Below are 23,172 nucleotides of genomic sequence, written 5' to 3' on the forward strand. Positions count from 1 at the left end.
CCCGGGAGGTTTTACTCCACCACCAATGACACAGCATGGTCTCCACCATAGTAAAACTAACGAGTTCAAGAAATGTAAGATTTGTGTGTCATTCCTCTAGACTGTTCTGTGAACAATATCCTATCCTTCAAATGCCTAAACTCAGACAGCTCACAAAAGATTACTTGAGTTATAGTTTAACTCCTGTCTTATAGTTCATTCCACAAAGGCATTTTGCGCTGCATAGTCCTGTGCTTTTCCTAGCCCCAAATCACAGGGGGGAAGAACAGTTTTGGCTCCTGATGCATCTCCAAGCTCGATTTCTGTCTCTCTGTGTAGCTTTGATCAGTTCAGACATTTGTCTGTGTCCGTACACATCCTTTATAGACTGTTGTCAGGGATGGAAGCTTGATATTTAAAGTCGACAAGAAGAGCCTGCGTGTTCTCTGAAACTTCATCTGTGTGTGTGTGAAGAAAAGTATTAAGACTTTTACAGAAGGTGGGTGGGGAGTAGAGATTGTGAAAGGGAGAGGAAGAAAGAAAAAAGAAGGACCGGGAAGAGAGAGGGAGAGGCGGGTGGGGAGGTTGCTGTGTAACTGCTAAGATTGCAGACAGAAATAGCATACAACCACCGTGAGCAGAAGCAGCTCAGAAACCAGGACCAAACTGTATTCACTTTCATTAATCAGTTTCTCTAAGAAGGAAATGACATCTGGTCCTGTCTTCATCTACATCTTGGTTTTCGGAAAATATTGTAAGTATACTCAGCATTTAATTTTGTCTACCTTAGGATTTTATGAAATAATCAAAAGGACAAATGTTGATTACTGACATGTATGCTTTTTAGGTACAAATGTTTTTTTCTGATAAAACTGTCATCTCACTTCAGAAGGATTCTTCGGAATACATTTCTGGTATTTACATTAAAAGCTGGAATACTAACATTCCATGTAAATCTATGCTTCATAACAATCAGTTGCTATAGTTGACATTAACATTTGTTTCATAAGTCATGGTATATTTCAAGAGATTGTGTTCAAGGAATGTGCCCAAGGACACATCCGGGGGTAGTCTGTATGTTTGCTCCTGGTTCCTGTGTGTTTGCAACGCTTTTTTACCTTAGCTTTTTGTGATTGGTATCATAGGCTTGCCTCCTCACAGAAAGATCCCTTCAGAAAACTCCTTTTTTATTTAGCAAGGTTTCTCACTATTCCCAAGAAGAAAAACAAGGGAAAGTAGAAAGTGAAATTCGCAGACACACGGGGAGCCCAGATGGACAGTTTGCATTTGTTATCATGACAGTTTTTTTGCTTCCTCTCTGTATACATTATTTTCAAAACAAATCTATTTTTTAATGAAAGAAAAGAGCTGTTCTGCATTAAACTTTATTTAAACTATATTAGGCAAACAGAAATAAAATGTTTTTGCTTCTTGGGTTATATATGATGAGAAAAGTCAAAGCAAATTGAAAAAGAAAACTTTCTGGGTCCCTTTCATACCTTACGGTGTGAGAATAATTGTTATGACAAATTTAAGATTCACAAGCATGTTTACATTGCTCTGTCTCTTAAAAGTTTGCAGAAATTTATTGACCCTAAGACACTGTACTGAGGAATGCCTCAAAGCATATTTCAGTTGTAACTTTCCCAATCCTGATGGCATATTCTGCACGCAAGTGATTTTTTCCCCTTTATCTCCAGACTTCCTGACCTCTTAGTACACCTCAATTTGACAGTCCAAGATGGAAGACAGTGTGAAACCAAGAAAATGATTTCAAATCCTGGAGAAACATGATAGTTCCTAGCTTTCTCTATCTCTGATCTTACTGCTGTCATTGCCATTTTTTAACTAAAGAGTGAAAAGTCAAATTGCACACCACCACCGAAAACTGAGTGGTTTTAGTATAACCCAAGTGTTGTGGATATTTGCAAGCAACAGCCTCATAAATCCATAATATATTTTGCCATCTCCTCTCTCATTTCAATGAAATGAGCAGGTTAAATAAGCCAAAGGAATACTTCCAAATAGGCATTCTAGTATGAGGGATTCAAGGAAATGTTAAAAGGTATTTAGGGCAAGTTGAGAAGCAATTTAGCTAGTGTGTTACCAGTCATGTGGTAAAAATGTTCTATGTTTATTAAAAAAATAGTCCTATGTTCTTTTGTCAATAGAAAATTATTTTCATGAGCAGAAAATTGGTAATAGTGATGAAGACAATAATTGTCAAGACCCTCCAACTTTTTAAATTTATCTTTGGATTTTTAAAATAATGTTGATAATGCACTGTGAATACTTGAAAATGCCAAGTCCTCCTCCCTCCATGACCTCCAGAAGCAGAATTCAGCAAGCAGGACTCCTGGCTACATGCTCTCCACACAGTGGGCAGACTGGAGGGCATTTGACAGGGACCCCCAACCCAGCAACCCAGACCCATGACTCACCTGTTGGCTTATCCCATCACCAAGCCCTACCAAAGAGAGGATTTTCTGGGCGTATAGCAAAAGAAGTCAACCACATAAGGACAACATCTTAAATCTCCTTAACTAACCCCATGGTTATTGCTGGTGGTTTGTTTATTAACAGTATCTCCTGTTGGCTGGGAAAGGTAGTGTGCTATTATGCAAGATTTAAGGTTCTTGTCAGCAGCACGCTGTACTAGCTTTATAACTGTCCACAAGGACTTACCCTCTGAGCCTTAGTTTGTAAAATGGCAATAAAGTCTTGTGCCCTCTCTACCTCCCACAGCCCCTGTGTTTCATTCTTTATTACATACGTTACCTCCTTGGATCTTCACAACAACTCGATTAGGTGGATGTAATTAAGCACATGAAGCAAGGCAAGACCAAGGACATTCATTACCTTGTCACAAGGCTCAACCTAATAAATGCCAAAGTTTGAATGCTTTCATTGTCTGCACTCTTTCTCCTAGACCATGAATGTTCTCAGTAGAGATAATGTGTATAATAAGGGGACTTTGAAAACAGAAAGCCCCTTATAGACCTAAGCAATTGTTAGTCACTCTTTTACTCAAAAATGTTTATCGAATGCCAGTTACTTTAATAAACAATAAGACTAAAGGGTGGCTTCCGCGTGATCCCGCCTCTAAAAGGTTGGAGTGGAGAAGAAAAGGGTGTCTAGGATCAACAAGTTGTGAGACAAGGGCAAAAACCTAGGTGTGCACAGTAGGGGTTTGGGTGGGGGGGAGATGACATGAAGATTCAGAAAAGATTTCCTTTTATCCTTGAGAAATTTTTATTCTTAAAAAGTTTCCTCTGTCTATGGTCTAGTTAGCTGTATCTTGCAATGTTAATTTCTCAGTTTTGATAATGTACTGTGGTTATATAAGATGATTCCATTAGGCAAAGCTAGGTCAAGGATCTATGGGACCTCTTGCAGTATTCTGTAACATCTTGTGAGTCTAAAATTAAAAGTTACAGAATGATCCTCTGGGAGAATTGTATCCTAAAAAGTCCTTATCCACAATGCTTTACTGTTACTTGAACAATATCATCAAGCAAAAAATAATCATTTTGCTAAACACTTTGCATAGGCAGAGAATAAATAAGGAAATAGCAAGTAAAAGGCCCCAAATATGAACTTGATTCACTTTAGTATTTTGCCAAGGACTGACCCAGCTGGGAAGGTCCTCACTTTTAGGTTTCAAATGAATACGTGCAAGACCACCTGATCTTTGCCTTGGGTCCTGGCACTGGCATATCTCCTAGCAACTGTCTCCTCTAACCACAAAGAAGGGGCCAGCAGGTTTTCTGAACTGACAATTGGTACACGAAAAACAGACCATTAGCACACAAAAAAAGGGAATACTTGCAATATTTATCTACCTCCAAAAGATGGAGAGAAATCTTTCCAAATGCAGGCTACAGAAATCTCTAACAGTTCACCTTTTTTTTAAAGGTTGCTACAATTTCATATTGTTCTTAATCAGGAATTTGGAATCACATCTTTATGTCTCAAACAGAAAGAAAATTAACAAATCTGTGCAAATGCAGCGCCATCATCTGTATGAAAAGAAACAAATGATTACATCTGGGAACTAAATCATTTTGCAAGCTTAATTTCACACATTAGGCAGACTTGTTAAACTGAAATGGCTGGAGTTGTGTGTTCTATTTAGGCTTAATTTTTGTCCTTAGAAAAAGCATTTTTATTATATAATTGTTAGGTGGAATAGCATTATAATTCAACATCTGTATACACTACAGAGTGGTCACAACTTCAAGTCTAGTTACCACAACTACAAGTCTAGATTGACCCATCCATTACTGTTGACCCACTTCTCCCACTCCATTTCAGTCACCCTGCCACCCTCTTCCTTTCTGGCAACCACTAATCTAATCTCTGTATCTATGATTTGTTTTCATTTTATTTCATTTGTTTGTTTTGTTTTTTCAATTCCCAATATGATGAAATCATACAGTATTTTACTTTCTCCATCTGACTTATTTACTTAGTGTCAGTTGGCTCATTTCGGTTGCTCAGTCATGTCCGACTCTTTGCAACCCCATGAATCGCAGCACGCCAGACCTCCCTGTCCATCACCAACTCCCTGAGTTCACGCAGACTCACGTCCATCGAGTCAGTGATGCCATCCAGCCATCTCATCCTCTGTCGTCCCCTTCTCCTCCTGCCCCCAATCCCTCCCAGCATCAGGGTCTTTTCCAATGAGTCAACTCTTCGCATAAGGTGGCCAAAGTACTGGAGTTTCAGCTTTAGCATCATTCCTTCCAAAGAAATCCCAGGGCTAATCTCCTTCAGAATGGACTTGTTGGATCTCCTTGCAGTCCAAGGGACTCTCAAGAGTCTTCTCCAACACCACAGTTCAAAAGCATCAATTCTTCAGCACTCAGCTTTCTTCACAGTCCAACTCTCACATCCATACATGACCACTGGAAAAACCATAGCCTTGACTAGATGGACCTTTGTTGGCAAAGTATTGTCTCTGCTTTTCAATATGCTTTTGAATATGCTATCTAGGTTGGTCATAACTTTTCTTCCAAGGAGTAAGCGTCTTTTAATTTCATGGCTGCAATCACCATCTGCAGTGATTTTGGAGCCCGAAAAAGTAAAGTCTGACACTGTTTCCGCAGTTTCCTCATCTATTTCCCATGAAGTGATGGGACCAGATGCCATGATCTTCATTTTCTGAATGTTGAGCTTTAAGCCAACTTTTTCACTCTCCTCTTTCACTTTCATCAAGAGGCTTTTTATTTCCTCTTCACTTTCTGCTATAAGGGTGGTGTCATCTGCATATCTGAGGTTATTGATATTTCTCCTGGCAATCTTGATTCTAGCTTGTGCTTCTTCCAACCCAGCATTTCTCATGATGTACTCCGCATAGAATTTAAATAAGCAGGGTGACAATATACAGCCTTGACGTACTCCTTTTCCTATCTGGAACCGGTCTGTTGTTCCATGCATAATACCCTCCAAATCCATCCATGCTCTCACCCATGGCAGGATTGCACTGTTTTTTTTTTTTTTATGGCTTAATAGTGTCGGAAAATCCCATGGACGGAGGAGCCTGGTGGGCTACAGTCCATGGGGTCGCTAAGAGTCGGACACAACTGAGCGACTTCACTTTTCACTTTCATGCATTGGAGAAGGAAATGGCATCCCACTCAGGTGTTCTTGCCTGGAGAATCCCAGGGATGGAGGAGCCTGGTGGGCTGCTGTCTGTGGGGTCGCACAGAGTCGGACATGACTGAAGCGACTTAGCAGCAGCAGCAGCAGTGTCCATTATGGGGGCTTCCCCAGTGGCTCAACCATAAAGAATCCGCCTGCCAATGCAGAAGATGCAGGTTTGATCCCCGGGTCTGGATGATCCCCTAGAGAAGCGAATGGCAACCCTCTCCAGTATTCTTGCCTGGGAAATCCCATGGACAGAGGAGCCTGGCAGGCTACAGACACGGGGTCACAAAAAAATTGGACACAACTTAGAACCTAAACAGCAACAGTACCCATTATGGACTTATATCCCATCTTCTTTATGCATTCATCCATCAGTGAATAAGATCTGCATTCAGTTCAGTTCAGTCGCTCAGTCGTGTCCAACTCTTTGCGGCCCCATGAATCGCAGCATGCCTGGCCTCCCTGCCCAGCACTAACTCCTGGAGTTCACTCAGACTCATGTCCATCGAGTCAGTGATGCCATCCAGCCATCTCATCCTCTGTCGTCCCCTTCTCCTCCTGCCCCCAATCCCTCCCAGCATCAGGGTCTTTTCCAATGAGTCAACTCTGCATGAGGTGGCCAAAATATTGGAGTTTCAGCTTCAGCATCAGTCCTTCCAATGAACACCCAGGACTGATGTCCTTTAGGATGGACTGGTTGGATCTCCTTGCAGTCCAAGGGACTCTCAAGAGTCTTCTCCAACACCACAGTTCAAAAACATCAATTCTTTGGTGCTCAGCTTTCTTCACAGTCCAAGTCTCACATCCATAGACTTTACTAAAAAACTACTAGTAAGGAAATTGAAACAATAATCAAAAACCTCCCAACAAACAAACTGTACCCATTTATTCCATTTTAATGTCAAGTTCTATATGATTGTGGTTATGGATGTGGTGGTTATATACACGGTGTTATATACACTGCCAGTTATTAAGAGCTTTCCATGGACCATAAACTGTGCTAAATGCTTATGAGCATGATCTCTATCCTTGTAACAACCTTAAGAGACTTCTCATGTTACAAAATAGGAAACAGAAAATGAGAAATATTAAATCACAAGCGAGGCATCACTCCTTAGTAAGTTTTGCAAAAGAGATTTCAATCCAAGTTTGTGTCCTCGAACATCCTATGCTAGTAAAACATGATTCAGTGTTAATACCTTCTAAAGCTCAATATCTGAGAATTAAAAGAGACCTGAATAGATCCCATGATCTAGCCCACTGGGTTTTTCTTATAAGATTTATTTATTTATCTATTGGCTGTGCTGGGTCTTCTTTGCTCTGCAAGCTTTCTCTAGTTGCAGCGAACAGGGGCAACTCTTTGCTGTGGTGTGCAGGCTTCTCATTGTGGTGGCTTCTCTTGTAGCAGAGCACGGGCTCCAGGCACGGAGGTTTCAGTAGTTGCAACACTCAGGTTCAGTAGTTGTGGCTTGTGGGCTTAGTTGCTCCACGACATGTGGAATCTTCCTGGACTAGAGTTTGAACCCATGTCCCCTGCATTGAAAGGTGGAGTCTTAACCACTGCACCTCCAGGGAAGCCCTAGCCCACTGGTCTTTAGATGCATTAGCTATTTCTATATTTTACTGATTAAGCAATAGAGAAATATGGACCAGCCCATAGTCACAGAACTGGTAAATCCAAACAAAAACAGTTTCCACTAGAGCAAGGTTATCCCCATCCCAGGAGTCTGAAAAATCCATGCTCCGTATTTATGCATCTCCTGTTGGCCGGTTCCATCTGCTTTGCATACACTTCTGATTATGCACCAAGAATTTATGGATGAGGAAAGATGTGGAAATAACTTGAATGAATAGAACATTACACTCAACCTGTACTGATTCCAGGATTTTGCTTCAAAAGCACTTTTACTGATAGCACGTCACAGAGATTTATACACAGGGAGAACCAATCGATAGTGACGTAATTCTCATCTTAGCTCACCTCTCCCACCCCCTGGATGTTTTCTGCCTTCATTGTCTGTACAACCACAGCAGCTTATTCCCTGTTTTACCCACTGTGGCCCAACACACTCTCATCATCTTCAAATCTGCGCCTTCATACTGATCAGAACAGCAAGGTGGCATCACTGAAACCAAAAGCTCTTTCCTTCTTTGGAAAAAATGAGGGCAAGCTGTGAGCATTTAAAATTTAGGTTTTATTCTCTATCACAGCCAAGATAGATGTTGAATGGAAATTTTAAAAGAACAGCATGAAGTGGGATCTCTGGCTATTTGTGTTAGAAATTGACATTTTCCTACAAAAATCATTGTATTTTATAATAATTTGGAGATTTGATTTTCTGCTAAATAAATTTATTTTATAATTTTTTCATTATTACCTGAATTAACTAGAACCAAAGAAGGCAACGTTTTTCTGGGCTTCACAAGTGGCTCAGTGCGAAAAGAATCCACCTGCAATGCAGGAGAGAAAAGAGATATGGGTTCCATCCCTGGGTTGGGAAGAGCCCCTGGAGGAGGGCTGCTGCTGCTAAGTCACTTCAGTCGTGTCTGACTCTGTGTGACCCCATAGACAGCAGCCCACCAGGCTCCCCCGTCCCTGGGATTCTCCAGGCAAGAACACTGGAGTGGGTTGCCATTTCCTTCTCCAGTGCATGAAAGTGAAAAGTGAAAGTGAAGTCACTCAGTCATGTCTGACCCTCAGCGACCCCATGGACTGCAGCCTTCCAGGCTCCTCCATCCATGGGATTTTCCAGGTAAGAGTACTGGAGTGGGGTGCCATTGCCTTCTCCAGAGGAGGACGTGGCAATCCAAACCAGTATTCTTGCCTGGAGAATCCCATGGACAGAGGAGGCTGTGGGCTACTGTCCATGGGTTCGCACAGAGTTGGGCACAACTGAAGTGACTGAGCAAGCGTGCAAAGAGTCAGACACAACTGAGCATGCATCCCCCCCACATACACACACCTTATTTCTTAAATCTTCTCTAATAACTAATATGTTGTTGTTGTTTTAATATTCAATGCTCTCAAAAAAAGTAAGGATTATTCTGGGGGAAGGGGACCCTTGGCTTCTCCACTGGCTGTTCCAGGCCATGTGGAATCCTGGTCACTATGCCAGCTCCTCTCTCCACCTCTCCCTCCCCATCCTCTCTCCCTGACCTCTGCCCACCACCTACATTGGCTGAAGAGCTCAAGTTCTCATTCTGTGATGAAGAACACACAGACATCTCTCCTTCACCTGTCTCTAAACTCAAATTCCAGGTCCACCTTTAGTCAAGGTGCCCAAGTGATTAGCCTCAAAATGGGACAGCAGATAATCTGATCCATTCGCTAATTGTAAGATTCACCCTTTTTATAAGGCAGTTGAGTTTTTCTTTTATTTTTTGAAATTAGTGTATAATTGTTTTACAATGTTGTTTTAGTTTCTGCTGTACAACAACGTGAATCAGCCACAGGTGTATCCAGGCTTCCCAGGTGGCACTAGTGGTAAAAAGCCTCTCAATGCATGAGACATGAGACACAGGTTTGATCCCTAGATCAGGAAGATCCCCAGGAGGAGGGCGTGGAAACCCACTCCAGTATTCTTGCCTGGAGAACCTCATGGACAGAAGAGCCTGGCGGGTTACAGTCCATGGAATCGCAAAGAGTCAAACACGACTAAAGCAACTTAGCATGACACATAAATATATTCCCTCCTTTTGAGGCTCCTTCCCACCCCCAATTCCCACCCCTCTAAGTCAAAGGCAGCTGAGACTTTATTTTTTAGTAGCAATGTATACATATTTATTCTTTGTTTTTTATAGTTGAGATTTGAAATCATTTTTCTGTTTTTGGTAGAGAGTTGAGTGTGTGCTTGACCTGGGTGACCACACAATTACATGAGATAATTCATTGATAAAAACATTTTGTTGTACTATTTTTCTCCTGACTGTTTGTTCTCCTGATTCTTACCTCATTCATGTAAAGTAACATTACATGAAGTCTCTTTCTCTGCCTCCAGTAGTCTGAGTCTCCAGTGAATTGCAATTTTATTAAACAGTTTCCTCATATCTCTCAAGTACTTTTTTAATTTGTTTCACATAATTAGACTTTTTGAGTTCAAAGGAGATGTAAAGCTCATATCGTACAACGCCCTCATTTTCATGTAAGAAGAAACTGAGCCTAGATAGCTGTGCTCCCTTTTATTTCAGCTTTCTTATCTTTTACTTGCTTTTAAAAGTATGCCTCCCAAGCCTTGGCATCTGGGGCCTCAAGCCCAAGCAGACCTGCTTGCCTGGGGCTCGTCTGAAAACCAGCTTCTAGTCCCAAGCCAGCAAGCAGGAGCAAGGAGGCTGGAGGGCAGAGGGGGCCAGCCCCTCTGGACGCGTCTTTCTCCTTGAGCTTCTCACGGGTCCGCCGTGGAATCTGCAAAGACCAGCGTGCCCCTCGCTGAGCGCCTGGAGGGACCAGCGGGCTGCCTTTCCCCAGGTTCCCTCCCCTGGCCACCCAGCGACGGCCTCAGTTGTTTCAGCGCTCCAGGAATCTGAGAGGGTTTGTTTCTTAAGGTTTCTGGGAAAGTATTTTACCCAAGTCCTTCATGAACCAAGTTGGTGTTTTTTTCTTGAAAGCCAGCTCCCTTGGGGAGAGCCCAGCTGACCGCTCCAGAGAGAGGCCTGGCCATTGGCTGGGGGGTCACGTGAGCAGTGCCCCACGCTCTCCAGCTGCCCAGGGCCACCACGTGGGTGACTCCGGCCAGGCAGGGCCCAGCCTCCTCTGGAGTGGCTTTGTTTATGCACAGTTCTAACTGATCTCAGGGGTGTCCATGAGGCATAGAGGAGGAAGAGACAGATGCTGAGGGAAAGGGCTGAGAAGTCACCCACACCCTCCAGGATGGCCTTAGAGCCAGGCCTTAGGGACCATGCCTGTCACTTGTGGGTACCCTTTGTTGCCGTTTGTGTCTTTGAATAAAGTCTGAAATGCTGTGACCCCCTTTCCCCCCCCTCTTGTCAATAAAGACATGAAACAGACTTCTGAAAAAAAAAAAAAAGTATGCCTCCAATTTCATATGTAGGACAGGATGGGCAAGAAAATCAGAAGCGTAAAGCATCACCATTAAAACCACAGTTATTAGATTACATTTATTACCCACCAAAATCCTAGCCTCAAAAATTAAGATTTGCAAATACATTGATCTTGCATTATCGTGTGTCACACTTCCACACACCTGCCTGGCAGATAAACATTTTAAACCATTCTCTGCACCAAGGAGAGATTGGATAGAGGAGAGAAGGGTTCTAAGGACACCTTCCCAAGTCCATGCTTGTGGTCAGGCCCAACTTTAAAGAAAAGGACTTTTCAAATTGTCAGAGGAAATTCAAAGCCCATGGATATGTCCGCTCTCCACATCCCTAACTCCCATGCTATTCTCCAGACAAATATAAGATGCATAATTTTCATCTCATGCCATGCAGATGAATGAATGTGGCCCCTGGGCATCCTCAGGAAGTGCAGGAGGCCTCCTGCCTGTGCTGCAGGCTGCGTGAGACTGATGGCTCTGCAGGAGTCCAAGAGGAAACCACCCACATCCCAGGAGAGGTTGGTACATGATCAGAATCTCAGGGCTTCTCATTTCAAGACAGACATTTTCTTGTCTCCATACAGTAAGTCCCCCACATATGAGCAAGTTTCTTTCCAAGAGCCTGTTCGTTAAGTCCAATCTGTTCATTTAAGTCCCACAAAGTTAGCCTAGATACCCAACTAACACAGTTGGCTATATAGTACTAAACTGTAAAAGGTTTACAATATTTTCACACAAATAATACATAAAAAACAAATGCAAAAAATAAAGAAAACATTTTTAATCTTACATACAGTACCTTGAAATGTACAGTAGTACGGTATAACAGCTAGCACGCAGGGGCTGGCATCGAGTGAACAGGCAAGAAGAGTTACTGAGTGGAGGAGGGAGATGAGGTGGGAGACGGCAGAACTGAAGGATCATCAGCAATAGGAGATGGAGGGCAAGCTGCAATGTCACTCATGCTGACACTGATGGAACACATGTCCGCATCTTTGAAAGTTCACAACTTGAAGATTCGTATGCAGGGAACTTAATCTATTATCCTCAAATAGCCTGGGCACCAACACTTATGTGTTTAACCCTTCTCACAATCCCTTCCTTCTCCCCACCCCAAAATACCATGTCTTCTGTCTCAGTATCTGTGCTGAGGCTGATGCTGGAGGGGCAGAGGGAGGGGGGTGCAGTGGAGACTCTGTTCCTAAGGACACAGGCCTCTGAACTTCCTTTCCTCCTGCCCCCTCCCCCCGCCCCCACAGCTCGCACACTGTCTCCTGAGATGGAGTCGTGTTTTCCAACTTCATGGAGCATGAAAGGATGCTTACAGAAGTCCTGCAATGCACCTTCACTGTTGCGTGATGCTCCCCGCAGGCATTAATATCAACAATTCATGGTTCAGTAGCAAATAAACCCCATACAAGTAGTAAACTCTTGACTCCCAGGCCAGTCTAACATTCTGTTTATCGTGTAGGGTGAGACTGTCTTCGTATTTCGGCTCCAGGCATCGAGAGATAAAGTGAAAATTAAGCAAGCCTCCTCCGGCGCTTTCCCACTTCCTACAGGTTCTCTGTGCTCACTTCCTCCTCCTTCTCATCCCTCCCAGTGGAATCTCAGCAGCATCTCCACTCTGGCCTCCGGGTGGCCCAGATATTAATTCCCAGTCCTAACAAACTGGTTCCTCCTTCTCTCATTTTTTATGTGAACCCTTGTCTCTATTCCTCAGACTCACCACACCTCCTGACAAAATCTACACCAGAGATTTTGGTCACAAACCTTGCAACTGGAATCCTTATTTCTACCCACCCTTTTTCCCAAAGATTCTTTCCTCACAAATTCGTCCTTTCATAGAGGACAACTGCCTATTAAACACACTCTATGCACATTATACCTTACCCTTCCAACCTCATTCCACCGTTACCCTGATCCATGGAGATTTTTGGTTTTTTGTTGTTGTTGTGTTAGTCTCTCAGTCATGTCCAACTCTTTGTGACTCCATGGGCTGTAGCCTGCCAGGCTCCTCTATCCATGGAATTTTCCAGGCAAGAATACTGGGGTGGGTTGCCATTCCCTTCTCCAGGGGGTCTTCTTGACCCAGGAATCAAACCCAGGCTAATTCTGCATTATCTAGGAAGATGGTTCCAACACCTGATCCTCCCAGTGTAAGAAACTTATGATCTTGCAAATTTCTGTAGTTGTAGTCATTTCAACAGAGACATCTTTCTTTACAGATTTGAAACTGAAATGTTACAGACCTAGATATACAAATGGACATGAATTGACAAACTGAACAAAATTTGTAAATGTATGGGCCTGGATCTACTGGGAGAAGTCAGAGAAGCTGAGAGAGGCTTTTTTGGAAGCCTTTATCCAGCACACATACTGCAAGTACTGATTAATGAAATAACTGATCAAGTTCTCATGCGCACGGAGCCCTGAGAACCCCAATCATACTGCCATCGCGTTCACGCGCAAAGCCTCTGATCCTCGCCTTTCCTTTTTATCCTTTTCTCTCACTCTCTGCTACTCACTCCAGCCTTTTGATATTTTAATCAGTTTTTCCCAGAGCAGGCTGGAAATGTTTGACTCATTTTTGATGATCCAAGAGATTTGCCATTTTTACTTCCTGCATTGTGGCCGATTTGTTGGAAATTGCACAACTGCCTCGTGGTTTATAAATGTTCTGCTTTCTCACACATTTCAAATTAAGACAAGAAGACGTCAGTGGTCATGCTGTAAGTTTCTCTGGACCTCCACTTAACCCCCTCTTTGTGTTAACATCAGGAGAAGTGGCTGGTTTGGCTAGGCTAAATATAGATTTTTACTTCTGCCTTTCTGATTGCAGTCCTTGCCCCTTAACGTCTAAGCTCACAGCACAACAGTTAATGCTTCTTGGAAGAAGGATAGTTTTGTTTTTTTCAGTAACTTTTTGGGACAATTGAACATCCATCTCTAATGCTGACCTGGAATAACACGGCAACTCATTTGTCCATCAAGTTCATTTTAATTAAAAAAAAAAAAAAAAGCCTGTACAAATCATTTTGTAATGCTGCTGGCTCCTGGGCATCTTTTTTCAAGGTTCCTAAGCTAGTTTATGCAGCAGATTTCTTATTATCTCATGGTCCATTACCCACACAAAGATATTAATAGATGTAGTCCCTTCCCTCCAAGAGTTCAGAATCTAAGACATAATGTATATATTGTAGACATGCATAGACATGGGCTAGAATTATTAAATTAAAATGATAACAGATAGGTTACGGCCAAACAAGTTATTATTACACAGTCTGTCTGTGGAATAATCACCATGAATGCCTGAATTGATAAATAGAGAATGAATGTGGTACTGATCAAAAATGGAATTTAACAAGGCAGGAGTTATGGAGGAGTCAAAGAAAGAATGAGGCAGCATGGTATTGAATAAAAATAAATAGTGTTTGCAGACAGAGAGCAAGCCCTCAGATAAAAGAAGAACTCAGTGAACCACCTAGCTGGCCATGATGCAGAGGCAGGAGGGACAAGATACAGTGGATACGTGTTGGTGATGATGTTAGTGTAACCCTTATAAATCCATTATGGACTTTCCTGGTTGTTGTTATTCAGTCACTGAGTCCCTTCTGACTTTGCAACCCCATGGACCATAGCCGGCCAGGCTCCTCTGTCCATGGAATTTCCCAAGCAAAAATACAGGACTGCATGCTCGGGCATGTCGACTCTTTTCGACCCTATGGACCCCTCCAAGATTCTCTGTCTGTGGGATTTTCTAGGCAAGAATAGTGGAGTGGGTTGCCATTTCCTCCTCCAGGGGAGCTTCCCAACCCAGAGATCGTACCCATGTCTCCTGCACAGGCAGGTGGATTCTTTACCACTGAACCATGTGGGAAGTAGTTAAGACTCCATGCTCCCTGTACAGGGTGGACAGCTTCCATCCCTGGTCAAGGAAGATCCCACATACCGCCTGGCCAGATAATAATATTAATAAAGTCATTTTTTATAAAGTTCTTATATGTGGTACAGTCCCAGAATGGGCTCATATCTAAAAACACTCATCTAGAATCAAGCACAGTCTGTCTGCCTCATATGGCCAGGGAAAGATGAAAAAAAAAAAAGAATAACCAACAAGGCAGTATATTTGGATAAATCCTAAAAGCATGGAGCATTTGACAAGCGAGAATTATAAACAAAAAATATTGATAGTTTGAAATAATAATTACAATGACATATATTAGTAAAATAAGAACTCTTTTGAGAATGTTCAAAATATATAATATGAAATATTTAGCTGTATTTCCTCCACTGTTAAGCAGACGCAGGGAAGACACATGTTTACTCCCACTTTGAAGAAACTTCGAAAGATAAAAGAATGTACGTATGCATGTGTATAACTGAGTCGCTTTGCTGTACAGCAGGCATTGACACCACACTGTAAATCAGCTATACTTCAATTGAAAAAATTTTTTAATTAAAGAAAAATCAGGATTTGCAAAATTTTCATAATGGTAGTAGATAATGTTATTCACTTTATCAGAGGGGTATCTCCATTTGTTAGATTTTTTTTACATGGGTGCATGCATGCTTGGGCATGTGGACTCTCTGAGACCCTGTGGACCCCTCCAGGCTTCTCTGTCCATGGGATTTTCTAGGCAAAAATAGTGGAGTGGGTTGCCATTTTCTTCTCCAGATTTTCCACATCTTTTCCATTGGCAGGCAGATTCTTTACCGCTGAGTCACCTGGGAATCTTGGTAGTTTTTTTAATCACCCAAAAATGTACCCATTCTATTCAGATTCTAACTCAAATATCATGACTCAAAACTCTACGCTCTCTGGTACTATTCCTCCCACTCTTCCATTCTGTGGCCCAGATCAGCTACTCTTAATTCACTTACCCTTTCTGTTATTTTTGTTTTCAACGTCATTTCCCTACATTTTATTTAATGCTTTCTTTTCTGGTGGCTCTAACCAACATGAATCACAATACTATAGACAAAACCACCAAAACAGAGAAGTGTTGCTCGAATAGTGACAAATCCCAAATCATTGTGTTTGTCTGTTAACTTTCTTCCACAAATTCTGACAGAATGTCTAAACAACAGAGTTTGTGATAAATAAAGGGGAGTCTGGTGTGATGATCCCATCCTACCTAGAAGCTGAACCATCATGAGCACACATGTCTAATAGTCCCCAGGAATCTACACTACTTTTTAAATTCATTCTGAGGAAACTTTCAAAATTTTAATATGACTCATAGTAAGCTTAGAGACACAAAATGTGTTAGGCCAGAGTCGCCGTATTCTGATGATTAACATGAATTATTTATATTGCTGAAGTTTTAATTAGAGTCGGTTACAGTACTGAATTTCTGGTTAAATGATAAACACTGGGAAGTGTTGTCTAATTAAATCCTCCTATGAACCATGAAGGGCGATGGATCATCTCCTCCCCAGAGGAGGGACTCAGTCTCAGAGAGACTTGAGGAATTGCCAAGATCACAGGCTCCTAAATGCTTAATGCAGGATGTGAATTCATGTTTATCTGAGTTCTTTCCACTTGCCATACAAATACCAAAATCATGGTGCATCATTATGTATACTATCTCTCATTTTATAGGACAGATGAGCAAACTGACCACTCAAGGTGAACTCTATCCAGATCTCCCACTTGCTGCTTCTGGGGGAAGAGGTCAAGGCAGGGCAGGAACAGGTGGAGTGTGGGTGGGGCCGGGCCTGGAAAACTAGGAGGAGCGGAGGCTTAAGAGGAGGGCCGGAGGACAGGCTGCGAGATGAAGTTGGCAGAGATCCTTGGATACAGACCATGAGTCTCGGTGAGCTGCACTCAAAAATGACTTTGGACTTACAGCGTCAGCAATTAGCAGGAGGTTTTGAACACAATGATATAGCTATCTTTCCTTAGGAATTAACTCTGGCAACTTACCCAAAATAATCTAGAGGGTGAGGAGCTGAAAGAAAGCCCTAAAGGAGTGTGATTGTTGCTCTCCATCGCTAGAGAGGAAGAGGCTATGACCAAGTCAAGTCGGCTGCTTTCCTAGAACCTGAGAACCTTTTCAGTATATTTTCTCCCTGACTAGTGCCAAAGAATTGATGCTTTTGAACCATGGTGTTGGAGAAGACTCTTGAGAGTCCCTTGGACTGCAAGGAGATCCAACCAGTCCATTCTAAAGGAGATCAGCCCTGGGAGTTCTTTGGAAGGAATGATGCTAAAGCTGAAACTCCAATACTCTGGCCACCTCATGCAAAGAGTTGACTCATTGGAAAAGACTCTGATGCTGGGAGAGATTGGGGGCAGGAGGAGAAGGGGACAACAGAGGATGAGATGCCTGGATGGCATCACTGTCTCAATGGACATGAGTCTGAGTGAACTCCGGGAGTTGGTGATGGACAGGGAGGCCTGGTGTGCTGCAATTCATGGGGTCGCAGAGTCGGACATGACTGAGTGACTGAACTGAACTGAACTGAGTACCTAAGAAATTATGATTATGAAATATACAATATACATGTGGAATGCAATATAACGGTTTTGTCTAGTACCCTGACTGCACCAGGACTGGCCAGTTTGACCATGCACTCTGCAAATATGCAACTCCCATCTCTACTTCTCCTTCCCAAAGAAGTCTTTGTATCTAGTCTGCACTAATGACACTTTCAATTTCTCCTGTGCTCTCCTGTTATTCACTAACCCATCTGTTGACTTCTGGGTGCGCTTTGCAAACAAGCAATAGATAGAAACATAACAGAAAACATTATTAACAAAGATGCATAAATGATGGAAAGTAGGTGGACAAAGTGTCCAAATACAGGGTCATTTAAGTCAAAGAGGAAGTACTAACCAGCTAGAGGTACAATCTGCCTGATTTAATCAATAAGTAACTTTGCAAGTCAGGGTTGTTACTAAGAATCAGTCTAGTCAATAAACTTTAGGCTATACTCAGCAGCTGCAACTTCCCAACAGTGGAGGAAAAGCATATATATAATTTTAAATATTGTGTTAATAGGTCCAAAACCTAGTATCTATAAGAGCATAATTTTACTCTCTCTATTTTAACACATTTACATTTTAATCAATAACACTCTCCATGGTAAGTTTGAGGCACTTATAGGTATACATTCATGACTTTATTTCTTGGTCATTCCTTTAGAAAGTGCACAGTAAGGCTAGGATAAAATGGTGCTGAATATCTAAAGTGCATCATTGAAAATGCGTCAAGATACTTTCAACCCTCAGCGCATTTTTAATCTCCCTAAAAACTGCAGAACCATAGTCACGTTAACTAGAGAAATAGCTTGCCCAGAACACCTTTAAAGTCAGAATACATTATATCATTCTTGAAGGTATTAATAATTATTAAATCAAGTACTGAACTAAAAGAGATACATGAATGAAAAATAGGCTCTTTTTTGCAAATACTATATACATTATATAAAAACCATGCTAATGGCTTCTAACATGATAAAAAATGCTTTAACCACAGGTCACAGAAAACTGAAAAAAATAGTTTTCAATACATTTATGAAAAGACAAGTGATTCACCTTCAGTTGGACCAAGTAATGTCTTTTCACTGAATAAATTACTTTCTGGTATAAATTAAATGTGCATCTAGAAACACTATTAACTCTTTAAAAATAATATAGAAAATTATATACATTCTGGAGTTGCAATATTGGTTTACTAAATGGGGTTTATAGTGGTGGGCTGAAAGAATTTCATGCATACATAATGTGCAAAGTTTTATTTCTTGTTTCCCCCCAAAAGTAAATCGCATGTCAATTTAATCTCTTGTCATTTAGAGAAGCCTAGCTAACCTGGGAAAATAAGTTTTTATTCATTCAGTTAATATACATGTATATTCTAGATTCTAAATCCCAACTCTCTTTAGGATTTTCTCTATCATTTGATAACAAACTACAGCTATGATAAAAACAGTATTATGCTATAACCAGCTTTACTGAAAAGCTAGTCCTAATCTAAAAATATTTCTCTCTTTATCCCTTTCTTCTTTAATTTTCTATTTCCTCCCTTTTCCTCCTTGCCCTTAAAACACACACACACACACACACACACACAGCTAAGACTCCTTAGTATGTTGGTTCCACAGACAAAATGTAGACCTCAGAGTTGCTAGGTGTCTGTAAAGGGCTCAAGTCCTTTGAGAAACAAAGACCAATATAGTCGGACTTTCGGCTGACTCTACTAGGATCAGACCCAGGAGGCTTTGGGGATTTTTCATTTTATAACTGGAGGTTTGTACACCTTTTTACTGCCTTCATCCAATTCCCCCTCCTTATACCGTCCAACTCTCCACCTCTGATAACCACAATTCTGATTTTTTTTTAATGCATTTGTTCATTTGATTGTGTTTGAAGTATAACTGACCTAAAACACAGTGTTAGTTTCTGGTACAAAACATAGTGTTTTGATATTCCTATATATTACAAAATTATCAGCACAATAAGTCTAGTGAGGTTATGTCACTATACAAAGATGTCACACAATTGTTGACTTTATTCTCCACACTGTGCATTTTAAACTGGTGACTCATTTATTTTACAACTGGAAGTTTGTAGCTCTTAATCTCTCTCATCTGTTTCTTTCCTTCCTTACCACCTGGTTATTCTCTGTATCTATAACTCTGTTTCTGTTTTGTTAGGTTTGTTCTTTGGCTTATTTTTTAGATTCCACATATAAATGAAATCATAGTGCATGTCTTTCCCTGTCCAATTTATTTCACTTAGCTTAATACCCTCAAGGTGCATCCATGTTGTCACAAATGCAAGCTTTCATGCTTCTTTAGGGTTAAGTTGTATTCTACTATATGTATGTACAACATCTTCTTTATCCATTCATCTATTTACGGGCACTTAGGTTGCTTCCAATGAACATAGGAGTGCACTTTTGTAATTAATATTTTCATTTTCTTCAAATAAATACCCAAGAGTGGATCATATGGTAGTTCTATTTTTAATTTTTTTGAAGAATCTCCACACTGTTTTCCAAAGTGGCTACACCAATTTATATTCCCACCAACAGTGCATGAGGGTTCCCTTTTCTCCACATCCTCACCAACACTTGCTATTGTTTGCCTTTTTAATGATTGCCATTCTGTCAGATGTGAGGTGAGTATCTGTGGTTTTCAATTGTATTTCCTTATTAATTAGTGATTTTTGACATCTTTTCCTGTGTCTGTCAGCCATCTGTATGTCATCTTTTTGGGAAAATGTCTATTTGGGTACTTTACCCATCTTAGTCAGGTTGTTTTTTTGATGTTGAGCTGTATGAGTTCTTTGTGTATTTTGAAAGTTAACCCCTTATCAGGTATATCATATAAAAATATCTTCTTCCATTCCATAATTGGCCTTTTGCTTTGCTGATAATTTCCTTCAATGTGCAAAAGTTTTTTAATTTAATGTAGTTCCATTTGTTTAATTTGCTTTTGTTTCTCTTGCCTAAGGAGGCATATCCAAAAAAATACCAAGATCAATGTCAAAGAACATAATGCTTATGGTTTCTTCTAGAAGTTTTATGGTTTCATGTCTTACTTTTAAGTCTATAATTCATTTTGAATTTATTTTTGTGTATAGTGTGGCAGAATTCTGCAGTTTGATTCTTTAGCATGGAGCTTCTACTTTCCCCAGAACCACTCAAAGAGGCTGTCTTTTCCCTATTATATAGTCTTGTTTCCTTTGTTGTAGACTAATTAACTATATAAGTGTGGATTCATTTCTGGGCTCTGTATTCTGTTCCATTAATCTTTGTATCTTTGGGCTTCCAACCTATACACTGGTCTAGTGAGCTGGGAGCAGGTGGGCAGCTCAGCAGGCAGCCACTTAGAGTCAGCCCAGGTGACAACAGCAATCTCCAAGTATGACCAGAGAATAGAAAATGAATCTTTCCTCGCTGCTTAACCTGGCGACCTGAATTAGCAGCCACTTCACATCATATGCTTCACTCTTAATTTGAGATGGCAGGGTGGACAGAAATAGGAAGACGGGCAGTCAGTACAAAAAACGAAGTGCCCATAGGGGCCAATGTCCATTCGAACTCAATCATGGTGGGTTTGAGAATGGGCGAGCTCTACAAAAGATTAAGAGGAGTATATTAACTCATTCCTGATAGACATTTATAAGAGAAGAGAGGCATAAGCAATGTTTACTTGGTATTAGAGAGACTCTTAGCTTCCAAGTGGATCACATGTGGCTCTTATCATCTCAGTCAATATTCATCCCATGCTGCTTACAAGTTCATGGATTGTAGAGTATAGATTCTATTAAACATATTTTTAGCACAGTTGTTAGTTACTATAGAAATTACCTGGAAATTAAGATCAATGGGCGAAAGAAGGGAAATTCACATTTAGTACATGTGACTTCTTTCTCATCCATTAACTTCATCTAATCACACCAAAAACCCTGGGAAGGAGTTTCACTGTTCCCTGCTTTCTGGAAGAGGAAACTGAGAAGTGACAAAATCTACTCAGAGTCCACAGGGCACAATGGGAACTCCTGCCCCACAGCAACCACGCACAAACTGCACTGTGCTTGTAGGCACGGTGTAGGGACCAAGCCTCAGGAAATGCTGTGGCCTGTGGTTGCGGTAACTTCAAGAAAAGGCAAAATCAGGAAAACAATTTAAATTTAATTTAATTTAAATTTAATTTCCAATTTAAATGAGCCTGTTTGGTTTTTGCTGAATTGATACTTGGTCGTATGGAAAAGTATTACAAGTAAGCCCGTGGTAGATGTCATTCACAAAATAACTGCCACATGGAAATTCTAAAAAGGAAGCTGCTGCTAAGTCGCTTCAGTCATATCCAATTCTGCGTGACCCCATAGACAGCAGCCCACCAGGCTCCCCCGTCCCTGGGATTCTCCAGACAAGAACACTGGAGTGGGTTGCCATTTCCTTCTCCAATGCATGAAAGTGAAAAGTGAAAGGGAAGTCGCTCAGTCATGTCGGACTCTTCACAACCCCATGGACCACAGCCTACCAGGCTCCTCTGTCCATGGGATTTTCCAGGCAAGAGTACTGGAGTGGGGTGCCATTGCCTTCTCTGAAAAAGAAAGCAGTGGTCACTTAATCTGCAGACTGCAGATGTGTGGTTGGCTAAGTGTCCCTGCCCTGAGCTGCCCCATAATGGCATTTAGAATCTTGCTCATCATATATCCTCCCCAAATGGTAATATTCCCACTATGCATCAGGAAACATTTATATCGTATCTAACAAAATCTTGTCCAACTCTCAGAGCCTGAAAAATGCCTTTGAAATTGTCCTTTGGGTTAAAGATGGAAAAATATCAGACTCCAATTCATTAACACACAGATGATATGGAATGACATATCTTATAAATAAATAATGCTTCCGGCATTTAAAATTCTTTGTCTCACTCCCATAATTTGAGAAAACTTCAAACAGACATGCATTATACACACACACACATATGGTGTCCAGGTAATTTCATGTTTACCCAAAAACTGTTGGTATCTATCCAAATACCAGGCAGCTAGGAGTGAGTTAAATGTTCTTCACATAATAAAAATCTAGGGAATTCCCTGGTGGTCCAGTGGTTCAGACTCTGTGCTTTCATTGCCATAAAAACTTTACAAACTGTTTCAGCTACGATAAGTTTAAAAAATTAAAATATGTACCAAAATTTTTTATTGTACTTTAAAATATTTCAAATCCACAAAAATATGATAAAAGTAGTACAATGAGCACCCATATGCCTTTCCCCCGGGCTTATCCATTAACATTTTCCCACATTTGCCTTTTCTCTCTCAACACTCACACACACGCATATGTCTTCTTGAGGAATGATTTGAGAGCAAATTGCAGACACCAGGACTCCTCTCCCCTAAACACTTCATCCTGGCTCTCCTAAAAACTACATTCTTATGATTACTAAATTCCAGAAAGTTAACACTGATAAAATAAGGCTATCTAATGTAACATCTATATTCATATTTTATCAATTATCCTAATTACATCCTTTGTAGAAAAAATTATTTCTTTTCCTAATCACACCCTTGCCTCAGCAGCCACAGCTCTATAGCCTCCTTTAACCTGAAGACAATGACATAAGTTTAGAACAAGGGCCAGTTGAACCATATAGAATATTCCTCAAATTTTGGTTTGTCTGATGCAAACACAAGATTGTTACAGAAGCTGTCATAGAAATGCACCAGAGGAAACTCGCTGCTGTGTTAACAGCGGATCTTTCTGTAAAGTACTGTGTCCCATTTTCGTTTCTTTTTCTTTAAAATTGTGACTCTCAAGACTTCCAGTTTTTACCCACCCCTATTCTTGTAAATGTCCTCAGGCATTCCTTAAAGACATGCATTTATCTCTCCTAACTTTCAGAATCATCTCTGAAGCCTTACCCAAGCCATGCTTCAGCTTCCCCAGCCAGTTGGTGATCACTCCCAGGTTCCTTTACCCTCAGAGTTCCAACATTCTCCTCCAGGTAGAGGGTCTCCATTGCT

General features: G+C 41.1%; 1 protein-coding gene across 1 annotated transcript in view; it reads left to right on the forward strand.

Annotated features, from left to right (window-relative positions):
- RXFP1 (relaxin/insulin like family peptide receptor 1) overlaps nucleotides 611-23,172 on the forward strand; it is a 116,368-nt gene continuing 93,806 nt past the window's right edge. The window contains exon 1 of the mRNA XM_013970550.2: nucleotides 611-733. Within this exon, the coding sequence (XP_013826004.2) occupies nucleotides 685-733 (49 nt within the window). The 5' untranslated portion in view covers nucleotides 611-684. The remainder of the gene's footprint in view (nucleotides 734-23,172) is intronic.

This window comes from Capra hircus, chromosome 17 (genome assembly GCF_001704415.2).
Source record: "Capra hircus breed San Clemente chromosome 17, ASM170441v1, whole genome shotgun sequence".
In the NCBI taxonomy this organism is placed as follows: Eukaryota; Metazoa; Chordata; class Mammalia; order Artiodactyla; family Bovidae; genus Capra; species Capra hircus.